The sequence below is a fragment of the Rhinolophus hipposideros genome (assembly GCF_964194185.1).
Source record: "Rhinolophus hipposideros genome assembly, chromosome: 2".
NCBI classification, from domain to species: Eukaryota; Metazoa; Chordata; class Mammalia; order Chiroptera; family Rhinolophidae; genus Rhinolophus; species Rhinolophus hipposideros.
The window spans coordinates 31453264-31472284 of NC_138048.1; the positions used below are offsets into that span (position 1 = coordinate 31453264).

General features: G+C 35.8%; 1 protein-coding gene across 2 annotated transcripts; it reads left to right on the plus strand.

Moving 5' to 3' along the window:
* Positions 1-1325: 1325 nt before the first annotated feature.
* Positions 1326-16933, plus strand: PCNP (PEST proteolytic signal containing nuclear protein). Of its 2 annotated transcripts, XM_081026747.1 has the most exons (6): positions 1678-1776; positions 6929-7106; positions 7182-7344; positions 10289-10363; positions 13632-13687; positions 15122-16933. In XM_081026747.1, exons 2-6 carry the CDS (start codon positions 7051-7053, stop codon positions 15246-15248), a joined length of 477 nt encoding a protein of 158 aa, XP_080882873.1. In that variant the 5' UTR covers positions 1678-1776; positions 6929-7050; the 3' UTR covers positions 15249-16933. The 2 variants fall into 2 exon arrangements, with proteins under 2 accessions (XP_080882872.1, XP_080882873.1); XM_081026746.1 differs by lacking the exon at positions 6929-7106 and having other exon boundaries at positions 1326-1776; positions 7130-7344.
* Positions 16934-19021: the final 2088 nt, after the last annotated feature.

The window sequence follows — 19021 nt, forward strand, 5'->3', positions numbered from 1 at the left end:
ACCTGCTCTATGTAGAATACTTTGCTGGGCACATTTTTACATACACTGTCATAAATGGTACAACAGGGACTTCGAATCATCAAATCAACGCATCACCATCAAACCCCCCGCTTCTGTCTTCGGAAATATACTTTGATTCTTTCTCCATTCTCCAGAGTAGGGCCCAGAAGAGTCATCCATCTATCTTTAATACATGAAATGTACAGTACAAAGTGCAGTGAAGGAAATCTTTAAACGGTCTCCGTTTGGGGGTAAAAAAAAGTCTTTGTTGTCAAAAAACTTTTGAGCCATCGAGGGAGACAAGTTTTTTTAAAACACATACTGAGGGAAATATAAAGTAACCGAAGAATGGTATATAGAAATTATCTCATTTAACCCCCATGACTGCCCTTGAGGAGGTACTATTATTATTATTTTTTTTTAATTTATTGGGGTGACATTTGTTAGTAAAATTACATAGATTTCAGATGTACAATTCTGTATTACATTATCTATAAATCCCATTGTGTGTTCCCCACCCAGTCAGTTCTCCTTCCATCACCATATATTTGACCCCCTTACCTTCATCTTCCACCCCCAAGCCACCCCTCTTACCCTCTGGTAACCACTAAACTATTGTCTGTGTCTATGAGTTTTTGTTTCTCATTTGTTTGTCTTGTTCTTTTGTTGTTTTTGGTTTATATACCACATATCAGTGAAAGAGGAGGTACTACTATTATTTCTATTTTATAGAGAAGGAAACATAGGTCTGTACTGTAGACAGCTAAGAAACCCTCAAGATTAACTCAGCCAGTAAAGAGTAGATCAGAGCATTCAAACCCAAGTTCTGACTCCGAAGACCAATTTCTGTAATACTCACTGTATATTGTAAGGCAAACCCAGAAATTCCAGTTCCCTAGGCATGGAATCAACCCTGTGTAGCAAGAGAGAAGTATAAACATAGAGAAAAAGGGAAGATGAGGCTGAAAAGTTAAGCTGGGTCCCAGTATAACTCTTGGACTTCATTCTGCAAACCCTGGGGATCCACTAAAGATTTCTAAGGAAGGCAGAAATTACTGAAGTCTTCACTTAATAAAATAACTTCTAACTTGATACAGAAATTGCGGCCTTTAGAAAAAAAGTTTTACCACTTGGCTACGTGATCTTGGACAAATCATTCTTTGGCCTCAGAGTTAATTAAAAGAGGATTAATTCCGTATCGGACTATGGTGGGGAATTAAACGAAATGAAGTCTGACACAAGAGGGCGCTCTATAAACGCTAATTTCTCTCTTAATTGGGAAAAAAATACAGGCCTAGAGTTTTTTTGTTTTGTTCTGTTTTGAGTAGGCACAAGCGATCCAGCAAGACCAAAATGAAAGAGCCGGTTAGCTTCAGCGGCAACCACACCCCAGTCTGCAGAAAACCTTACACGATTCCACCGTTTGAAAGGTGATGATCCCACCTCCCCTCACTTCTCTGGATCCGCCACTGGACCATGAAAATCTAACTGACCTCCATCCAGTAAAAGCACCTAACCAGTCCTCATAAAAACCGCCCCGCCTTCGGCGGTGGCTCGTTGATGTCACATTCACTTCCGTTTCCGAAAGGCCTCTTTTGACTCTCCGGGGCCGCTCTAGGCTGGCACCTCGCCGGCCGGCTCCGCAACTCAGTGGTTACTGGGCGGGGCCGTGACGTCCTTGGCGTGGCTGTAGGGAGGCCGCGGCGGGGAAGATGGCGGACGGAAAGGCGGGAGAGGAGAAGCCTGAGAAGCCGCAGCGAGTTGGAGCCGCTGGAGGTGAACACAACCCCAGCGTCGCGGGTTGAGCGGGATGCTCTGGGCCTTTCTTTGAGCTCCCCGGGGTGGGGGGTGTAAGGTGGGGCGAGAATGGGCGGATCTGGCGCTCGCCGGCCAGGTGCTGGGCCCAGACGAGCCCCGGGCACGCCCGGTGCGGCCCGCTGGGATCCGGGCCCACATAGCCTCCTTGCCGGGGAATAGTCGGCCACTGTTCGTCACCTCCTGCCCCCAGCGGAGGCCATGGTTACGAGGAGAAGGGAGATGGGCACCAGAAAGGGGGATCGAACTCGGGGTGGGACCAGGAGCGGCGATGCGGGAACCGCTACCGCCACACTGGAGACGCACATCACACAAAACGCGTACACACGGGGGGAGTAACCGAGCGGGGGCCGCGGGCCGAGTTTCCGACGGTGCCGGCCTCTCAGTTACACGTAGGGGTTCATTTGCTGCTTTCTTTTCTCTGAGGAGGTGGACTACCCCGGCCTTTGCTCTTTCCTTTATTTTAAAGCCGAATACTGACCCTGTAACGCGATGGGTCGCGGCGATGGAGGAAAAGAGGAATACTTTTTTCTGCCGGCTGCTTTAAGCCGCGGGGTCTAGGGATAGGTTTGGGTTGCCTTTTTTGAAGTGTCTGCCTTTTCTGAGTTAGGCTGTTGCCTGCTATCTGCATGCCAGGTATTTAGGTGGCTAAATAGGCTAGTGTGACTCTTTCCTGTATATTGTTACGACGTAAACTCAGGTTACAGTTATCTTGATTCTGTCCCTTACACCCCATGTTTTGTTATTTGGATCTTGTGCGTTAGGGAAAAGCATGTAATATTTCCAGCCCGCCCTTTGTCGTAACAAGGCAAATAACACGTGCGAGCTGATCATAATATCTTGAGAACGTTTTAAATATTACTCTCTATTCTAACTCCCTCAAGTTCTTGTTTCTGAAAGTATTTTTTAAATTAAAGTTTATTGGGATGACAATTGTTAGTAAAGTTATATAGATTTGAGGTGTACAATTATGTAATACATTATCGATATCTCACATTGTGTGTTCACCACCCATGAAAGTATTTAACATGAGAAAATAGAGAACATTAATAGCGTATAAAGGCAACTGTTAGGACCTACTAAAATGAAGTTTAATGTGAATTGCCTTGGGAGCAAAAATTGAGAAGTGTAATGTTCAGTTACTTTGGACCCAAAATTTGCTCGTTAAATAACTTGTGCAGTGCTGTTAGTTGAGCCAAAACATTCCTCCCTCCTCACTCTCCCCCCCCTTTTTTTTTTTACTAGTAAAACAGTTTACGAAACAACAGTTTAAACTATCTAGTACTACCATCTCAGATAGTTTTTCCTCAGAAAATTATTGTCATGGAAATTATCGAGTAAAAGTACATTAAAAAGGAGTGGTTTAAGGAAAAACAAAAATCTATAGCTTAAAGAATCTTATCTGGCCTTTCGGCTGTCTTTTAACTTTTAGACTGGCTTTTTAACTGCCTTGACTGAGAGTGTAGGAGATACATTTAACATGCTGCCAAAATGAACCTTAAGGGTCAGCATAATTCCATTATATAATTTATCTACCACCCATTCAGTTAGGGATAATTAGCTCTGTAATATGAATATTAATGTTTTTATTTTAGCATAATTTTGTATGGGGACATGGTATAAAATTATCTTTGCTAAGTGGTATTAAAAACTACAGTGGTGACTTACAATAAGTAATATCCTTTAATAATTTGCCTGGTGTGTGCCTTTACAGAAAAATAGTGCTGTTGCATATCAACCATGTTTGAATATCAGATATTTTTAATGAGATTTTACAAAGGAATGATAGTGACTGAAGTTTGCCTTAGGGACTTACCTAGAGAATTGATTTTTTAAATTCCTATTGAACAATCCAGAAAATTGGAAGTATAAGTATTTTTTAATGCGATTACTTCCATAGTTAACATAAATTTATGTCAACAAGTGAAGGTATGTACTTGAACCACCTGCTGTCACCTTAAAGTGAAGCGATAATGCTAAGGGTGAGGCCTTAGGTAGATTTTTTTTTCTCCCTTTGGCTAAATTTTTGTTATTCCTGGAAATAAATAGAAATTTTAAAGAAGAGCTATTCATATCATAATCAGGGTCGTTTCAGGGTATTTTCGGTTATCTATGATCTACTTTAATGAAATTGACATTTATGGCAGACACTAGGAGGGTCTTAAAGATATTCTCATTTAAGCTGCACACCAGTCCTGTTAGGGGGGTAGCTGTGTGTCCTTTTTTCAGATGAAAAATCTATCAATATGCATGCAAATGGGTCATAAAGGGGACACTTAAACTTTCTTATTAGGTAATATTTTTCGAAGTAAGGTACCTTTGTGCTCCAAGGCCCTCCTCTCCTCAGCTATTCAGTGGGGGGAAAAATGCTTGTACCATGTGTAATTTGATTTCACATTAAGTGAACTACACATTTTGTTTGCTCAGATCAAATACAAACTAGATAAAATTCCTTATATTAAAATATTCATAGATAAAATACTAATTTCATATAACTATCCATGTTTTGTAATAAATTGATTTGTGATTTTCTTATTTTTTTAAAAACTAAACATGTTTATTCATCCTTTAAAATATAAATTATATTGCTAAAAATTTTCATCTTACTAATCTATGATCAAAAATTTTGTTTTCCACAGCCCAAAATACAAAGCATCTCATTAAATAAATTGAAAACAGGTTTTATTAAAAGCCCCAAATATTAATGTAGTACATTTTGTGTTTAAAGGAAAGCACTTAATGGACTTAAGAATTGATGTTGATATTTAATGGTATATTTCAAAGCTCACGTTAGTTTGAAATAATTTTCTAATGAGCTATATATAGAATTGTAGAAATTACAATAACAATCACACTGATAACATAGATTTGGCTGTCATATTTTCCCATCTTCATTATTTCATTTGCTTTATTTCCTAAATGTTTTGTGTATCTTCTGCATAATTGTTAGAAAAGTATTACATAAAGAGAAAATAACGAATCAATCTACGCTAACTAATGAGTACTAATACTAGTGGACCTATCTTCCTTCACTCCTTTTTCCACACCTTTTCATTGAAGAGTAGATGTTTTCTGAAGCTGTTGAGTATTTACACTTGTTTACAAGAAAAAGAAAAAAAAAACTTATTGAGAGTGAGCAAGGCCAGTTATTTACTATATCCAGAAATAAATTGCTGGATCTGAAATCAGTCGTGTAGAAATGACCTAGTAGACATAGTATGTTTAGTATCAGTGTGCACCGGAGGTATGGGTGGTCTTAATAGCTTGCCTCTTCAGATGACAAGAACGCAGATGTGAATAAAATTGAGTTTGCTGCCAGTTGAGTACTTAATTAACAGTAGAGTAGTTTTCCCAGCTCCCCTTTTCATGCTACCTTTTTCTAGAGCAGTCTTTATGGAAATCTTCCTTAAATAGCATCATGAAGTTGGACAGATACTATTGTGTTCCATGTGTTAGCACATACTAACTAGTTCAGCTAATTGTCACATTTAATGTTATTATAGTAAGAATTATGTTTTCACTTTTATTTGTGCTTTAATTTTTCTAGATTCTTCATTTCAAAATTTTTTCTGGGTAAAAGGAAACCTAGAATTAAGTAAAGAAAGATTTTAAAAGAACTGGAAATCTTGACTAATTATATAGCCCTTGGGTCACAGTTCAAAGAGCAGTTACACTACAGTCAAGACTAATTGTTTTTTATGCTATTTGTTTTGATGTTTTTCTGGGTTTCTGTGTGTTCCAATACAAAGTTAGCTGGGTTTCAGTAACCAAGAAGTTATCACTGTTTAGGTTTTATTGTATATTAAAGCTATAAGTAGAAAGCAGAATAAAATTTAGCATAAATGATTTTAGTTATAAACAGAACAAACTTTGCATAATACCTTTTTAAAAAGAAATTCTAAATTGAGTTCTGTATTTCTGCCTTTGATAGCAATCTTTCATTCTTCAGGTGATTTTGTAATTTCATATCTAAGTAAGTGAATGGCACCTCCTGGAAAAATTCCCAAAACCTAACTAAACTAACCCTGCTTAATTCTTCCCCTACATTGTCATTACAACTCTTACCCTTTGTCCAAAGGAATAAAGAGTTCCTTTTATTTTTCCTCTGTAAACGAAATCCAGTGTTCTCTTCAAAGTGCTTATTAACTAGAGACCCTGTAATTCCAAAACTATATAGATTGAGATCTATAGCTTCCGGTTTTTTAATCCATTACTTGTCAGTCTATTTCTGTTTAATTTCTCCCTTTTCCCCCATTCTAGCTTTTTGTCCTGTTTTTTTAGCTATTGTGAGGACCATCCCTTAGAGCATATTCTCTTTCTCCATAAATAAACTATCCAGTGTAGCAGAATACATTCAATAGGGTGAATTGGTAAAACGGGGAAAGAAAATAAAAATTTTAATAGCCTTCTGTCTTACTTCCCAGTATATTCTTAAATAGCCTTCTTGTATAACAGACCTAAGATATTCAAGATGTGACCTAATTTCATCATTGATTAATACAAAAATGAACAAAATTACTGAAAGACATCTTTCATTCCAAACTTTTATATGTGTGTGTGTATGCCTTCTACTGTTTCAAATTACACTTAGCTCATCTTTCTTTCATGAGAAAAAATAATGTATAAACCTAAGTATGATTATTAAAGGCTCTAAAGAATAGCTTAAAACAGGTGGTAACCAAGCTTTCAAAGTAGAATTAAATTACTCAAAAGGTGGTGACTTTGAAATCTTTCTTGAACTTCCTTTACAAGTAAAGATTATGTGAGATGTACATGAGAAACACATCACGAGGAACACATCACTGAAGAAAATTACTTCAGACTTTATTAACATTGTAGTCAGGTAATGGGTTGTTCATTAACTAGGTGCTTTGTATAAACTATAGTATGTTATTGAAGGATATTAGAATTTATTAGTCAAATGTATTATCCCTATGATGTGACTAATTGCTCCCAATCTAGTTTGTGTAGAAGAATTTATAGACCTTAATTTAAATACCGAAATCTCAAAAATAACTATTGTACAACTTACATAATAGTGTTTAGTTGAAGGGCCTTTACTTTTTGTGAACTCTGTGTTTATAATTTTAAATTGCTCTGTATTTTATGCTAGTTAATTCATGGGAGCCTCTTCTACTGCCACACAATCTCAGTTCCTGCTGTATACTCTAACAAACAGTGGAAGAGACTGTTGGGTCAGTAGGTGACAACTGCAGAGGTATCTTCCTTATAACGATGCTTTTTGAGGTTGCTGCTCCCATCAATCTGCTCAGTAAAAATAGCTCATCTTGGTAAGTTGTTTCGACTTCACCAGGACCTGAAGAAGAAGCAGAAAAACCTGTGAAAACTAAGACTGTTTCTTCCAGTAATGGAGGGGAAAGTTCCAGTCGCAGCGCTGAGAAGCGATCAGCTGAAGAAGAAGCTGCAGACTTCCCAACAAAACCTACAAAGATCTCCAAGTTTGGATTTGCCATAGGTAGTCAGACGACAAAGAAAGCCTCAGCCATATCCATCAAACTTGGATCAAGTGTGAGTTGTTATTTTATATATGCTTTTCGTAGTGGGTCTTAAGAATTAGTTTTGGAAACTGGCTTTAACTGGGTTAGGTAAATTAAGTATAAAAGGGTAGATGGGTGCGTTAACTTATATATATATATATATATACATATATAAGTATTTAAGGAGTTACTAGCTCTATTCAAGAAAGATCTGGATGAATTATATCTCAATAAAGTTATTTTTTTTAAAGGTTTAGAATATAAGAAGGAACAACGATTATAGGGATGATATTTATAAAGTAATAGCTTAGAATTTTTCTAAGCTGAGCAAAACCTCTGAAAATTATTTTCAGAAAGAATTTCAGCTTATTTTTCTTACCTTTTAATTCTAGTACTGTTAAAAATAATATCTAGCTATCAGTTATTTTATCTTAGAAGATTAATATTAATAAGGTATTGCTTGATAAGAAGAGCTTCCTGATTACCCTATTTTGGAGCAACAAGTGGACACTGATATCCTGTAACAGTACTTTTCAGATGAACTTTTGATCCCTTGCTTTAGTGTATAAACCATGAATTAATGCTTATGAACCATGGAGTGTGTCTGGAAAGTATTTGAAATATTAGATTGAAGCTCAGGAGGTTTAAACATTTGATTCTTTCTGACCAGTAAAAGAGCCAGTTTTACATGGTTCAACCAATAGATCTCTTCTTTAAGTTACTTATAGTGTATTGCTGTTGGCTTTGCAAAATAGTTACATTCTTGTGTAAGGGAAAAAAAAATCCTAAAATTGCTGTTGAGTTATTTATTCATGTCTATTCTGTGAAAATTAATGCATTGTTGCCAGACGCATACAGCTTTTTTCTGCATTAGATGTTCATTCAAAGGTCTTACAAATAAGATACGAATCAGATTCCACCTAGAGTTTGAGCTACACTTCTAGTTTTAAAAGAGCTACCATTCCTCAGAACTCCAATTCCCACCCTATGCTGTTTTGCCTTTTTCTTTCTTTTTTTGTTTAAACTCAGTCTGAAGAAAAGACATTCATCTTGTGACTTTATTTATGACTACTCTCCCTGTTTGAACTGATCCTTTTTGTTTCACCTGGGTTTTTTAAAAAGTTGCGTAGGTCTAACTGCATAAATATTTACCTTTTATGGATAGTCATTAAACATGTATTCTCATGTACACTTCTCATACAGATGTTCCTCTTGATAATAAATTTTACTGTTGTTCAATACACCCCCTAAATCAGATTATACTTTTGATTGTACGATATGGAAAGATAGTTGATCAACCAACAAATATGTACTTGGTCTTATGTGTATCTACATCAAATACATGACTTCTTTAAAAAATTAAAGGGTGTTTCTAGAATCACTATGCATAATCTCCAAATTAACATTTTTTATTCCTTCAAAAGCAAATATTGTTTATAAAAAGTATTTTGTATGTTATGGAAGAAGAAGAAATGGTTAATTTTGTTTGAGAAGATCAGAGATTTCACTGATAAGGTGATGTTTGAGTTGGCCTTAAGTGTAGGCAGGAGGCAAAACAGCGTCTCAGATAAAAGGAATTTCATGGAAAGGCAGCTTAGATATGAACCCACCCAGTACGTTAAGGAAATTGTAGTTGGAAAGTGTTTGGAAGGCAAATGTAGGGTAGAAAGCCCCTAAGATGAGACCATCGGACCAAATCATAAAGGGCTTGTGTTCCGTATTATAGTTTGGCTTTATTCTTTAGGTTCTAGCAGAGCCATGGAACATTATAAGAAATCTTAACCCTTAAACAAATTTGCATTTTAGAAACATCACTCTATAGATCATTCAGTAAAGAGGATTAGAGGGGGGGGGGAAACAGAAGGTGGGGAGATGGTGTTTCTAACAGTAGTTCAGGCAAGTAGTGCTAAGTGGCCTTAGGTGTTGGTATTGTGGTGCTATGATGGGGAGGCAGAGGAAAATTTAAGTATTTAATGCAAATTTAATCAGAATCTTACAATAAAATGTGCAGGTTGAGGGAAAGATTTTCTAGCTTGGGTACTTACAAACATTGTGAAACTAACATACCCATGGGCGCTCCAAGTGGAGCTGTCCACTGTGCAGTGGGCAGATGACATCCTATTTGGAGGTAGACATAGGATTTTGGTAGTTAAAACTTTGGGAATGGATGAAGTTGACCAGAGACGTATAGAGAAGGAAAGGTCACTAAGTATCGACTCTTGAGTACCTGTCATTTAAGGGAGGGGAAAGAGAATAAAAGATCAGAGAATCAGGAGAATAGCTGATGAAAAGCAGTGTCACAGAAGTCAAGGTACAGGTGTTTTCAAAAAGGAGCTGATACAGAGTCAAATGCTGCACGCTAGTCATTAGTGACCCTACAAAATCAAGGTCACTTGAGTCTAGGTGAGTGAGGAATAATGGAAGCTGTAAGGGAGGAACCAGACTGCAGTACGTTGAAGGCTGAATGGGTGATGAGAAGATTGGAGATAATGAAGACAGTTTACTTCAAAAACTTAGGTTAGAGCAAAGCAATGGTATGGATGAAGCATGTTTATAGACCAAAGAGCAAAAAGCTAGCCAGTAGAGGAGAGAGAGAGAGATGGAGAGAGAGAGAGAGAGGTCTTTGTCTTTTATGTTCCCAGAGCACACTGTACTTATTTTGAATGTTACTATGGGAAAGTATCGTTAATCATTTTCTCTTACCTGTACCAGGTATCCTTAGCTAAATGATACTAAATTGTTAGTCCTAACTAGAAAATCTGTTACAGAAGGAAAATAAATGGACAATATAGTAAAACATACCCATTGATAACCCACGTTTTCAAAAAGAATGGATTTGTCCAAAGTTTGTTCTGAGTTCCTTACTATTGTTTCTATGAAAACATAAAGTTGAATCTTTGAAGAGAAGTTATTTATATCATTTAAAAAGGCTGTGTAAACTTTATGTGATATTCTTTAATATGTTTCTTCTTCAGAAGCCTAAAGAAACTGTTCCAACTCTTGCTCCAAAAACCCTTTCAGTAGCAGCAGCTTTTAATGAAGATGAAGATGTAAGTTGACAACTAGTCTTACTTATTTTACTTTAACCAGTTCTTTCAGGAAGATATTACTGGCAATTGTAGGTTGTATTAATGGTACTAGTAAATTTCCTTTGCAACTCTGAATAGTTCTTTTTGTGACACCTGCAAAATCTGGATATTACTGTATTTTATTTGGTTGTAGGATTATTTAAAATGTATTGACTCTGGGGGCAAAGAACTTAAGAATCAGATCAGCAAATGCTTGTTATGAATAATAATTAAGTCTATACTAGGAAGTACGTAATATCCAAAAAAAGAAAACTTCAATTAGTATCCAAAAAAAGAAAACTTCAGTACTGCCGCCTTAATTTTATAGATGAAGTCGTCAGTGATGAGACATTATACATGCATTGAACTTGAAACGGCAGCTCTAGTGCTTTCTCCCTTTAGCCCCATGAGGAATAACAATTAAACAATGCAGGTGATTCTGCTAGAAGTTTTACTCAATAAGCACATATTCCAGAGGAAGCATGAGGTGCTTATCTGCTGTTCTATTGGGCAGTCCTAGCTCCCTCATGCTTTTCACAGTGTCCCTCTCTTACCATACTTACGAGTGACATACGGAATTTTAAGTATGATTTTCACCGATTTTTTTCCTTAGTCTCTGACTTTAGAACCGAACTCCCGTTTAAGATGTGACCCCATTGTGTAACAGTTGTTACAGGGTGCATGAGAAATTGCCGCCATAAGGAATTTAGATAAGAATTACACATTCAGAAGAACACAAGCACTGTGGAGCAGGAGTGACTGGGAAGCATATATAGGAGAAGAAACATGAGTTAGGCAGGGTTTTGACAAACCAAGGAATACTTTTGTAAACTAAGACATCAGATTTCAAATCACAAGTGGCAAATACTAAGTTTCTGCATTTGACTGGACTGGAGGTATTTGTAGAAGAGTTTGGGGCACCAATAAATGTGGAATGATTGGAGCCCGGATCAGGAGGTAAAGAATTACTGTGATTATCACTGTATTCTGCTTTGTTCATTTACTCATTCTACACATTTTAGTGCTTTCTGTATGCTAGGCACAGTAGGATTACAAACATAAATCACACATATTCCTCTAGAAACTCAGCCTAGTAAGGCAGAGGTTTATACATAAAATAGTACAAAATAAAAAATCACCAGTACCTGAAGAGATGAAGTGATGTGGAACTTGACAGAAGGATGAGAGGCTGGGTAATAGATGGAGCAGCATGGAAAGACGACGGACTGGCAGTCGGTAGATCTGGAGTTTTTTCCTGCCCAGTTATTAACCAGTAGAAAGCATGTGAATAAATCACTTTACCTTTGTGGAGCCTTAGTTTTTAAACTGTAAAATGAAAGCTCAATTCAGAGCACAAGACTTTAAACTATTTTTCAGAGAGTCCTGGGGTTCTATGGAAATGTCTCAGGAGTTACTGTGTGGCTAGGTGATGCCTAACAAGCAGGGCTCTGGTCTCCTGCCCGTTTCAGTTAACGAGTCTTTTATCTGTGATATTTGGGAACCCCAGTAAGAATTTGTTGAGGAAAAAGAGTATGTCGTTGCCCCGCCTCCCCAAGAAAACTTAAAAAGTACTAACTTAAATAATGTTTAATATTCTCTGCCATCTCTAAAGCCATCTCTAACATTGGTAAGCACTTTGCTATGTACAGATTATAAGAGGGAAGGACAATATAGGAAGAAGGGAACAGCATGTGTAAAAGTAGACAAATGGTAAGCATCTACGTAATAGTAATGGCTTACTTTGAATAACTAACAATTTGGATATATTTTCACGTAACTTAATTTTACTTTCCACATATCCCTGTGAATTATATGATACAGTTATTTCTATTTTGGAAATAGAGAAATTGAGTAAAGTCTGCATAAGTATCTGCTAATGCACAGTGTTGAACTAAAACTTAGGTCTTGTGGTTTTTAGTCCTCTGTTGTTTGCATCATCTCTTACTGTTTTCCCTAATTATTTTTTTTAAAAAATTGTGGACAGGTTCAGACAACACTCTTTCTGCTATGAGATAGTAATGATAATGAAAGATAAACTTGTCTCTTAGATAAAAGAACACATGCATTTAAAACCTTCATCTGAGTCTTCCTTTTTCTGTAGAACATAGCTAAGTAACCTGAGCCTGAAACATATTGGACAAATATATCAATTAATTTTGAAATTTAAAAAAAGTTTTCCAGTTTACTTCTTTTATTTAGACTCCTTTAATTTGGATAATTCTTGGGTCTTTCTGTGTATTTCATGGCATTAACATTTTGAAGAGTTCAGGCCAGTTATTTTGTATAATGTTTCTCAGCTTGAATTTGTCTGATATTTCCTCATGATTAGATTCACATTCCTTCTGGCAGGAATACCACAGAAGGGTTTCCAAGTTCTCAGTGTGCATCGTATCAGGAAGCAAATGTTGTCAATATGTCCCATTACTGGCAGTGTTAACTTTGATCATTTGGTTAAAGTGATGTCTGCTAGATTTCTCTGCTGTCAAATTACTGTTTTATCTTTTCTAATGAAAATTTATCTTGGGGATACGATTTGAGAATATATGAAAACTATAATTTCTTAAACATTTAGTCAAGTGTTAACATCCATTCGTGATTCTTGCCAGAATCAATTATTATGTTTGCCAAATGATGATTTTTTTCTAATTCTTTCAGCTCTTTTATGTTTATTATCTCTTACAGTAAAGAAGAGCTTTTCCTTAGTTTTATAAGTGTAGGCTTATGGATTCTTACTTTTTTTAACAGGCTGTAATGTTCAAATTCTCCCATATTTGACCAGTAGAAACTCTTTAAGCGGGATCTTAAGGACACCCTTTTAAAAAAGAATGTTTAGCTCAGCAGCAGCATTTATACAGAAAAACATATCTGAAAGGAACTTGACTTGAAACATATCTTTTCAACAGGTATAAGTAGGGAAAAATAGCAGGGAGTGATGGTAATTATACTCACCTTGTAGGATTATTAGGGTTTTAAAGTTGTGCATATTAAAACATTTAACACAAGGTGTAGCACATAATAAACAAATGGTTTTAGTTCTAGAATATCAAGTCTTTACCAAATTTTTAAGATGTAAAATCAGCAAACTAGAAGATGTGTATTTCTTTTTAAAATGTAAAGATAATTTTCTCCTCTTACCAAAATTTATACTATTGAAAATGTTAAAAGGCTTAGATATAAAATTTAGCATATTAGTAATTAAGTGAATTTAATCTATATGCAGTTATCTCTATTTACTTTTTTTTTTCTCCAGAGTGAACCAGAGGAAATGCCTCCAGAAGCAAAGATGAGAATGAAGAATATTGGAAGGTATTGTAAATTTTCTTTCAAATATATGGTGATGGAAGGAGAACTGACTCTGGGAGATGAACACACAATGTGATTTATAGATGATAACACATCTAAATAACACATATAAATTTTCTTTCAAATATATGGTGATGGAAGGAGAACTGACTCTGGGAGATGAACACACAATGTGATTTATAGATGTAACGCAGAATTGTACTCCTGAAATCTATGTAATTTTACTAACAATTATCACCCCAATAAACTTTAATTAAAAAAAATTTTTTTCATGAATACTGTAGAAAATGTTAGTGAATTAAGAGCAAGAATAAATTGCACATAATCTTTTAGTGTTCCGGCTTTTCTTATGTATTTGGGCAAATAGTTTTGTTAATTATCAATGATCTTATTTTCTCTCCCTTAAGAGAAAATGAGTATCTTAAGAAAATAATAACTTAAGGCTATTTCTTTTCAGATACATGTAAATCTGTATATTTTTTTCAAATAAGAAATAGCTATGAGAAATATTTCTGATTCAAGATTTAAATTTAAATTTTTTTCTGATATGAAAAGAAATGGTTTTCACTCGTTTCATTTATTATATTCCCACCACTTAATCTTGATCAAAAATGTCCTTTTTTCTTTGGTAACTTAGATGCCAAATTTTACTTACCAAAGACAAAATATTTTCATTTTCCTTCATTGTTTCTATTGTCATGGAAATAACTTTAATATGCTGTTCAGTTTCTTGTCTTTGTATGCATAAATGGATAGATAACTTATAGGCTAGTAAGAAAGTTCAGCTTCAAACCAACCCATATTAATGTCCCCATTTCTACCAAATGTTTCAGCTCCCAAAGAACATAATTGCTAGGTCCATAAACAAGCATCAGTCTTGAGATTTTTGGTACAGGATTCCAATAGGAACAGTCTCAGTGGGACTTGAGAGCCCAGCACCTGTCTTTCATATGAGATCTAACTAAGGAATACATCTGACATTGTAACACAATCTCAACACCCCATATACATGTATCTAAACATGTAAAATTGAAACAGTTCATGAAAGGACCTGAATCTTTTCTATGTCTGATGCATCTTCATGTTCTTCTTCTATTTCATTTTTTTATAAATATTGATGCTAAGCCATCATACTGATTTCATGACCTTATTAATGGGTTGCAAATAACAGTTTTAAAAACTATAATGGTTGCTACCCTTAGCTGTGTATCAGAATCACCTTAAATGTTTGTTAAAACTACAGATTTACCTGGCCCCTCCTCAGGCCTACTGAATCTGAAATTTTATGACTGGGTTTGTGGAGAGTATGTTTTTAAAAAGCTTTGTAGGGGCTTCTGATATTCAGCCTGTGCTAAACAGATGTTTTGATTGAGTTAAAAACGTGGCCCAAAAGGTTTTATATAACATTTTAAATAAATTTCTTTTCTTTTAACACAGGGATACACCAACATCAGCAGGACCAAACTCCTTCAATAAAGGAAAACATGGGTTTTCTGATAACCAGAAGCTATGGGAGCGAAATATAAAATCTCATCTTGGAAATGTCCATGACCAAGACAATTAAATGATATGTTTTGAAATTGGGGTGTGGAGTGGGTGTAAAGTTAAAAGGAACAGTTTCCTTTTTAAAGAATGATATAAGACTATCTTTGGAGCCGCCTTTTTTTTTTTTTTTAAGATTGAGTGGTACACTAATAAATGAGAGTTTGAAATTAGAGGTAATTTATGTTTTATATACAGATTTCAAGACATTTGCTAATTTTGTAGTTTCATGTGATTAGTTTCCAAAGGTTACAGATAATTAAAAAAAATCAGAAATGGTACCTTTTTAAGAATTGCATATTTTTTTAGACAACTATTAGCACATTAAGAGGGAAGCAAAAAGTTATTGTCTGTTTAAACTGCAAGCAATTACTCTCTAACTTAACTTCCTCATTAACCTAAACTTTCTGGCTCCCAGGAACAGCCTTATAGAGAAGGGAGTATTATATTGGGAAGAAAATGTTACTGGACTATTGACTGAAAGTAAATTAGATAAAGTTACAATATTGCTTTTTTTCCTACTGGGCATTTGTTTTGTTTCAAGTCATAAATTAGATCTTGCATTGCTATCAGTGGATACAGATGCTTAGCTCTTTAAAGAAAACTTAAAAATTTTATGTAAACTGTTGAGTATTTGAAATAGGCCACTTCACCTTAACGGGTCTTGTCTACCTTCATTAGTCTTCAAAGAACAACTATTTGCTACCAAAGTAAATCAGTATTTTGAATGTGCTTCTCTTGGTTTTTGTTATAGCTAGTTCCTTAAGCATTTCCACCAGATCTTGAGGCAAGTCATAAGGAAGCTGTTTCTTTTAAAACACAAACCACCACCAAAAATTTTAAATGTACATAGTGCTTAAATATTGGGCTGTTTTATTTTTAAAAGATAAACACCAAAAAAGTCAGCGTTGTGTGAAGATGGAAAATGAGAAAGATGCACTTTCTGTAACTTTGTCAGAACTTTTAAGTTACTAACTTGTGAAATCCAATTTGATTTGAACTTACTGTAGGAATTCTTATTTAGTACAATAATTTGGTTGCGGTGTATACATATCAACAGTGGCCTCTCAAAAGCACAGTTTAGGTACTGAAAATAGAAGGAAAGAAAATGCATCTTTAAACATTTTATGGAATCTTCGACCACTTTGTTAGAGCTGTGTGTTGTAGGTTTTTGGTTTTTTTTTGTATTTTTGTATTGTATATGAATTCTTTTTTAATGTGACAGTTAAACACATCTTTAAAGGCACAGTCATAGACAAAAGAAAAATGCAGTATAATCATTTCCTTGAAAACTACTATGTTATATTTGTGGGCAGCTTCAGACTGTCATAATGGTGGTAACTAGGTAATAACTCAGCTCTTTTAATGGGTAATGACTCCAGAGAAGCAGCCTGTATATATTACTAATACTTGTTCACATGCACTTACAGTTAGAGTAAGCCCCAAGTAAAACAATGGAAATGTGCATCGAACTATTAGTTCTTACTTACATGATTTAATTATATCAAGATACATGAACTTAACTTGCTTTAATGTAGGCAAACTTTTCATTTTTGTCCATTTTACTGTTTATGTTGAAATAACATCCCTCTCCTACATATTCTTTTCTTGACTCAAAAGAAATATTAGCATAAGGTCAAGATGGGAGAGAGAAACGACTGAGATGAATGTCTTTACTAAAATAACCAATAAATTTGTCAAACTCAATAGTGTTCTTATTTTCTATTCCACTTCATTGTTGCTGGGGTTTTTTGTTTTCTGTATTTTGTTGTTGTTTTTGGTTTTGTTTTGTTTTGTTTTAAACAAAGAAGAGACAAATGTTACTATTGTTGCTCTTGCCCAGATTGTTAGCCAAAGTAATGGGAGATGTTAAGTTATTATTTATTGGAGTCTACCTAATTTAGCACTCAGTTCTATAGCTCCGTCCTCCTCCTTCACTGCCAAAGTGTAGTCCTGTGTTCTGCGCCTCAGAAGATCCAGGCATATCTTTGAAAACTAGGTGGGCAAAGGTATTCTCTCACTAGTGTCTATCATTCATTAGTTCTGTATAGCTTCTTAATGTTTATAATGCTGCTGCCCAATAAGTCCTGTCTTAGTAAACGAAAAGATTGAGTTACATTTTAGAAATATGATTCTTACCTAGTTTGACCAATTACAAATGAAGGCTGTAAGTTGCAAGTATTTTTTCTTTTAACGATCAAGATTAGCTTGACAGGGCCAGCCTGGTGACTCAGGCAGTTGGAGCTCCATGCTCCTAACTCCAAAGGCTGCCAGTTCGTTTCCCACATGGGCCAGTGGGCTCTCAACAACAAGGTTGCCGGTTCAACTCCCGCAAGGGATAGTGGGCAGCGCGCCCTGCAACTAAGATTGAACACGGCACCTTGAGCTGAGCTGCTGCTGAGCTGGATGGCTCAGTTGGTTGGAGTGCGTCCTCTCAACCACAAGGTTGCTGGTTCGACTCCCACAAGGGATGGTGGGCTGCGCCCCTTGCAACGACCTGGAGCTGCGCTGCGCCCTCCACAACCAAGACTGAAAGGACAACAACTTGAAGCTGAACAGCACCCTCCACAACTAAGATTGAAAGGACAACAACTTGACTTGGAAAAAAGGCCTGGAAGTACACATTGTTCCCCAATAAAGTCCTGTTCCCCTTCCCCAATAAAATCTTAAAAAAAAAAAAAAAAGATTAGCTTGACGTACTATGAAGGGATTGTTCAAGTTCTCTTCTGGTCAAGTGAAGATACTTTTTAATTTTTTTAACTTCCTTTTGAAAAAATTTCAGACTTAACAAAACATTATGAAAATATAAAGTATTTCCATGTTCTCCAAATGTTAACATGTAACCACGGGACAATTGTCAAAATCAGGGAATTAACATTATTACAGTATTTTTATCTATTGTACTATTGTTCTACAGACCTTATTCAGATTTTACCATTTGCTCCACTAAAGCTTCCTAGATGAAGATCGACTTCTATGTCACATAATGTTCAGTTGCCGTCTCTCTTTAACTCCTTTAATCTAGGACACTTCAGTGTTTGTCTTTTATGACCTTACACTTTTTGAAAAGCATAAGCCAGTTATTTGTGAAAGATCTCTTAATTTGGGGTTTGCAGTTAATAAGTATCTTGTGGGGAAATTCTTGGGAGCATGTAAATACCCTATTTCTGATCATACTTGTGCCCACTAATTGTCAGGCTTTCATGCCCCACCCCAATGATTCTTAGGTACTGCTTGCCAAATGATGACTTTCTGTTTCTATCATTCTACTTTTAGTAGTTGCAATTCTACTATGAGGAAGTTTTCTTCCCCATTGTTTATTCAATTATTGATAATGGGCCCAAATGTTCTTAAGTTACTCTATAGGTTTTAACCCATTACTACCATTTATTTATTTTGTTACTCAAAATGGTTCAGATTTGCCCAAGCACACTCCTTCCAGTTGACCTCATGTCTTTTTGACATGTCCCCATTCTTTTAAAAAATATTTCCTTAATTTTTTAAAAAAACTTTTTAAAATTGGGGAACTATGTTTTGTCGGCCCATCAGCTCCAAGTCGTCCTTCAATCTAGTTGTGGAGGGCATAGCTCACTGCTCCCATGTGGGAATCGAACTGGCAACCCTGTAAAGAGCTTGTGCTCTAACCATCTGAGCCATCCGGCCACCTAATACTTCCTTAATTTCTGATACCAGATGTGCTGGACTCATCTTGTATTTTCTCTACTCCAGTTCTGAAATCTGATTTCCCTAAGCATTCATGGTTCTTTTTACTAAGAATGGTATTCAGAAATCAAA